Source organism: Terrapene carolina, unplaced genomic scaffold (genome assembly GCF_002925995.2).
Source record: "Terrapene carolina triunguis isolate 2854851 unplaced genomic scaffold, T_m_triunguis-2.0 Scaffold95, whole genome shotgun sequence".
Taxonomy (NCBI): Eukaryota; Metazoa; Chordata; order Testudines; family Emydidae; genus Terrapene; species Terrapene triunguis.
The window spans coordinates 50178166-50184165 of record NW_020664446.1 but is presented as its reverse complement, the minus strand read 5'-3'; the positions used below and the strand labels follow the sequence as shown (position 1 = coordinate 50184165).

The window sequence follows — 6000 nt, the reverse complement described above, 5'->3', positions numbered from 1 at the left end:
CTCAGCACACAGAGCCATGTGCAAGATGCAGAGCCCAGAGCAGGAGCAAAAGGCCTGGAAGATTGCAAGAGCAGGGGCGTAGCAGGGATCCTGGGAGCAGAGGCAGCTGGGGTGAGCTGTACCAGGAGCAGGTCAAGTGCCCTGGCTGGGCTAGCAGGCTGGGCTGGGTAGCACTCCAATGACCCAGGGAGGCTGTTTTGCTGTCTGGCCTGGCCTTTCCTAGGATTTCTGCCTTGCTTCCCTCTCAAGCTGGGACATTACACCCACGTGTGGGAGTGGCCTGGCCACGTGAGGGAGGGGCGCTCACATGGTGTGTAGCGGGGAATGCTTGGGGTGGCAGTCCGCGCTTGAAGGCGAGGCGGGGGCCTATCGGTGTGAGGAGGGAAGGAGTGAGGGGTTGGGGTGAGTGGCGAGGAAGGGGGGTGCGCTGGGGAGGGCTGAGCAGTGTGGGGGGAAGGGAGGGAGGGATGAGGATGGGGGGGTGGATTTCCTCGCCTGGGGGCCAGGTCCTGGGGAGCTGGGCACGGCCAGGGCCGGTCTGTGAGCCCCGGAGGAGATGGCGCCCGGAGTGGCAGCCGCCGGGACTCGGGTCTCCCCCTCCCCGCGGGGACCGGGGCTGCAGTCTCCCCGCCCGGCGCCCCGGGGTAAGCCCGGCCTGAAGCCGCTGCTCGCTGCACTGGGCCTGGGGGCTAGGGACAGGCTGCAGGACCCCTCCCCCCGCGGGGCCGTGGCGCCCGGGGAATGGGGCGGGGGGCTTGGTCCTGGCGCAGCTGGGAATGCCGCGCTGCCAGAGCCAGTGCATAGGCAGCGGGCGGGGGAGGGAGGCCTTCGGCCGCCGCCCGCTGCACAGCGAGGTGTCTGTCCTGCTGTGGCTTTGACTCAGCAGCCCCGGGCGGCGGCCCCTTTAAATGCAGAGCCTGGGGTGTGATGAGTGCGCGTCTCTCTGCTGCCCCCTCCCCGCTCCGCTGCAGTGACAAATCCGCTCGCTCCTGCCCTGCCTCCACCCCCTACAGCGCGCCGCTCTGCACCCAGCGCGCCAGCCAGCCCGCCCGCCCGCTTCTCTCCGCCGGGAGCCAGAGCCGCTGCCCACCGTGCGGCCGCCCGCAGAAGCCAAGGGAGGAGAAGGAGAAGGGGACAATGGAGGTTCCGCGCCTGGATCGCAGCAGCATGAGCAGCCCCACCAGCCCCTGCGAGGATGTGATCAAGAATCTCAGCCTGGAGGCGATTCAGCTCTGCGATAGGGACGGTAAGTCTGGGCTCCATAGGGCTAATCCTCGCAGACGCAAAATGCTGCTGCCCGCTGCCCCGTGGATGCTTATACAAATTAATCCCCTTGGCGTATGGTCCTTTGTTACCCCCCATGTATTTGTAGGTGTAAGCACCCCCCCCCACACACACACACGCACACACCCTCCTGCCTTTGGAGAACAAAAGAAAAGGAGAAGGTTGCACCTTATTGGGGGGAACCCACCCCTCTTTGAAATCTTCCCTTACCATGCAGTGCTTTTACCTATGGGGCTGTCGGCTCGCCTGCTTCCCAGTCTTGCCCCTTAACATTAATGTACGTTGTGGGGTTTATTCCAAGAGAGACATTAAAGAGCTAGGGGTAGATTTGCAGCGAGATTCGGGGTCTAGATACTGGATATTGATTGTAATGATTTTGGTTAGCCATGATCGAGGCTGAGGCTCAAACTCCTTTGTAGCGTTTTGTATCGTAGGGTAGTTCTTGTACTGAACATATACATAGGCGTCTGCTAGCTCTCGTTGTCTAATGCAGAAACTTGTTGCCAATTCCTTTTTGTTTTTGAATAATAACCCAACAGAATGAACTAACGATCTGTTTGTCAAAATGGGGTTTGGAGTGGTAACGCGAAATTGGGAAGGAAGGAGGAGTTTCCATATTTCAGCACCATAGACAGATACAACCTTCATGATTCTGGGCAGTGATTCAAAAATTGCCAAGCATCTGCACTGAATTGGCCTGGTACATCTGGTAGAATGCATGACTGATGCTATACATTTTGTGCGTTAATATTAAAACCTTTGTTCTGTACACAGAGTTCTAAGTCTAATGCTCAATAGAATTGAAATAAACAGATGTGCAAGCTACGGAACAAAATTGGTATACAATGTAGGTAGTTGTGCTAAATGGCATAGCTGGACTGTTAAACAAATGAAGTTTTGTTTTACAGTGCAGAAGCAATTTTAAGGATTAACTGAGTTGAAGTAGCCCAAACAATTATAAGGTTGTAATGAGGAGCCAGGAAGGAACAGTTTACATACTGATGCACAAATACTGAAGACTAGCAATTATAAGTGAGGTTAATATTAATTATATACAGTTATGTCCAACTTCCAAGAGTGACATGATACTAAAACAACAACAGAGAAACTTGTGTTTAGAAAAATTACCTGAGAGTATTATCTAGCAAAACAAAATTTAGTCTTGTGTTCAGTTATCTGAATTATTCTTGTCTCCTTGCTTTGACATAAAAAAGCATAAATAACTTTAACATAATTTGATAATATTTTTCAGTTTAAGTGGTGAAAGAACAGAACAGAATTTGGCTTATTTAGTGACTTCACTGAACATTTGGGTTATTATGCTAAGAAGTTATACTGCTTGGATTAATTTAAGTTTTTTCTCTACATGGATATATTTTTGCAGCATAATTATTGTAGGTATCAATTGATTATGGAAATAATCATTCTGATTTTCTTTAGTATTCTGTTAAAAGCATGTTATTGTTAAATGTTTCAGTACTTTTGATTTAACCAGACTTGATTGTCTCATAGTTGAGGATGTGTAAAGTCTTGATTTTTTTAAAATGTTGTTAAAGAAACTGAGAAGGTATTTCAATAGAGCTTTCAGTTACTTTTATGGCAACATAAGAAATTCTTTTTGTTTACATATTTTAAATTCAAGATAGAATGTGTGTTTCCATCCCTACATTTATACCTAAATCACTGGTTAGGGAAACTTAATTGTATATATATGTGAGTGGATCACAGATAAAATAAAGCTTTCATTGTATGTTGATAGATGGAGCAGCATACTGTGACAAAATTAACTCTGCAGTTACAATTTCCCCTAAATCTGAAGGACTAGATTGCTGTTGTTTGACAAAATACTCTTACGTGAGTTTCCCTATATTGGAAATAAACAAATTACGTAATCTTTAATTTTTGCCTGCCCCAAGCTAGGCTGATAAAGTCTGCTATGTTAATTGCTGCAGTCTTCTAATTGATTTAGCATACTGTAATTAAGCAGTGCTCAATTTTTATGGAAGAGTCTGGGGCAGACTAGCAGATCCAAATAATTAATTTTTTTTTTTTAATCAAGAATTTCCTGTTTAAACTGTCATCATTGGAAAACAACTTTTGCTTCTGTAGATCTGGTTTTACGAGCTAATCCCCATGCGTATTAAGCCCCAATACGATATTGCATCATTGCTTCACGCAGTACAGATCTAAATTTTAAAAAGATGCACCTGCATTGCCCATGTAAAGTCTGCAATTGTGTGCCTAATTGGGCACAGAATTGCACTTGAACATACTTTAGTATTTCCAACAGGTGGCACTTAAAAACCAAAAAATCATGGTTTAATGTGAACACAAAAACAAGTAGATGAGCCTGGAGACGTTGAGCTGTGTAGTTGAGAGTGCAAGAACATATTTAGGCATCTAAATTGGTACCTATATTTAACCAGTGCATTTGTGTGTATACATATTATTTATGATTTATTTTAATGCACCTTCTTGTAAGGCTTGGTGCTCAGGGCGAAATGTGCCCCCACTGAAGTGAATGAGGGTTTTGTCAGACAGTGTCTTACAGATAAACATGACTTTGAATCCTTTAAAAATGTCTTTTTGTATGAAAGTTGTATAAAACTAAAAGAGCGGGCACTCTTTTTTTTTAAAAGTGTGGAAAAAAAACTTATGAAAAACAGAACTATGCCTGGGTCAGCTAGAGCATAACACATTAGAGCGCTTTTGCAATTGCACCCCTCTAATGCCTTTTGCCGGGGATTTGTAGACAAGACCTTAGCGTAAGGACGTTTTTTTCTCAATAGTCATGCAAAATGTCCCCTTACTTATTCAGTTTCATCATTTTTACCATAATATTCCTCTCCTCTCCCTCCTTGTTCGTCTCCCTCATTGCTGTTTACACACTTCAGATATGTGTATAGGCAGTCCTCAGACTTACGACACGATTGGTTCCTTACAATTGTGTCATAAGTCGGAATGTCGGAACTCGGAACTGCAATCTAGTCCATTGCGGGACCGAGCGTCGTAAACTCGAAACCTATAGTCATAAGTCGAATCAGGAAACTTATGTCTACGTAGAAGCGTCGTAAGTGCCGTTCGTCATAACTCAAACATTGTAAATTTGAGGACTGCCTGTAATTGGTTATCAACCACATTAGCTGTCTTGTAGCCAAACTATACGTATTTAGCTCTTTTAATCTTTCCTCACAAATTAATCCCTTCACTCCCCTGCTCGTTTCTTTTACTCTTCTCTGAACTGCTTCCAGTTTGTCTGTAAAGAGGTGCCTGAACTGAATGAAATATTCCATGTATAAGCACAGCAAGCCACATGGGATATGTCTGCAGTGCAGCTGGGAGTGTGCCTCCCAGCCCAGGTAGACAGACATGCTAACTCTGCTCAGGTGGGCTTGTGCTTGGGCAGCTTGTCCATGCTGCAACATCCGCGCCACTATTTTTGGCATGGTAACTTGAACAGAGCTAGTGTGAGTCTCCCTACCCAAGCTGGGAGATGTGACGCTAGCAACCAGATGCCAGCTCATGCCCAGGCTTCACTGAACACTTACAAATGCATAACTAGAAACCAGTGTTGCTTACCTGTGTGAACATTACGAACATAAATACTAGCTGGTAAGTTGATTAGAATGAGTTTAGTGTTTTATAAACTGCTTGTGGAATACTGTATGTATTGTTCTCACTCAACTATACCCCATGTTATACTGTGATACCTAGCATTTGCATTGTAAACCTGTGACTACATAACTCATCAAACAGGGAAAAAGCCTTGTGTAATGCAGATGATGGTCTGTAATAAGATGTTAAATCCTGTCCACTAAATGCAAATGAGCCATTGTGCGAGGTCAAGGATAAAAGACTTTAAGTGCATTCCTCCCCATCCCACTTCCATGAAGAAGGGAACTCCTTGGGAGCGGTTTCTATTAGCTTGATGTATTAGGGAAGAAGATATAAAAATGCCTCACAAGGAAAAATGATCATCTCTTTGCTGGTTGAACTCTCATAGGGCCAGAGACACTAAACTAAAGCAGAGATCCCTAGGTTCAACCTGGGTCTACCCTGACAGACATTTTGAATGGACAGATTACTACATCTCTGTCCTCTTTAGGAATCCTAGATGGTAGTTCATTTGTGTGTATATTAAGTATCAGGGGGTAGCCGTGTTAGTCTGTATCTACAAAAACAACAAGGAATCTGGTGGCACCGTAAAGACTAACAGATTTATTTGGGCATAAGCTTTCGTGGGTAAAAACCTCACTTCTTCGGATGCATATGTGTGTATATGTTTACTTGCTTTAACCTGTAAATTACTCTCATTTCTTTTTCCTAGTTTATAAATCTTTAGATAGTTTATTTCAGGATTGGCTACAGGTGTTGTCTTTGGTGTAAGATCTAAGGTACCAATTGATCTGGGGTAAGTGACTGGTCTCTTGGGACTGGAAGCAACATGAATATTTTGTGATTTTTGGTGTAAGTGACCACTTCCACAAAGTCCAGCTTGCCTGGGTGGCAAGATAGACTGGAGTGCCCAAAGCACTGTCTGTGACGCCATAGTAAGACTGGTATAGTGATCCAGGAGTTCACATTTGTTACTTGGTTGGTGAACTCTAATTATAGACCATACCACTAATTTGGGGTGTCTGCCCTGTTTTTGACTGTCTGCCCTGAGATAGGCACTCACGGTCGTGAGCCACTCCGGACAGTGTGACAGGAGGGTCT

The 6000-nt window shown here is 45.3% G+C and overlaps 1 protein-coding gene across 2 annotated transcripts in view; it reads left to right on the top strand.

Annotated features, from left to right (window-relative positions):
- Positions 1-347: 347 nt before the first annotated feature.
- PHYHIPL (phytanoyl-CoA 2-hydroxylase interacting protein like) overlaps positions 348-6000 on the top strand; it is a 57466-nt gene continuing 51813 nt past the window's right edge. The window contains exons 1-2 of one of the 2 annotated variants that reach the window (XM_024209737.3): positions 348-402; positions 1014-1246. In XM_024209737.3, the coding sequence (XP_024065505.1) occupies positions 1138-1246 (109 nt within the window). In that variant the 5' untranslated portion in view covers positions 348-402; positions 1014-1137. Of the gene's footprint in view, positions 403-960; positions 1247-6000 lie in introns of those variants that run through there. The other variant, XM_024209728.3, reaches the window with a different exon arrangement.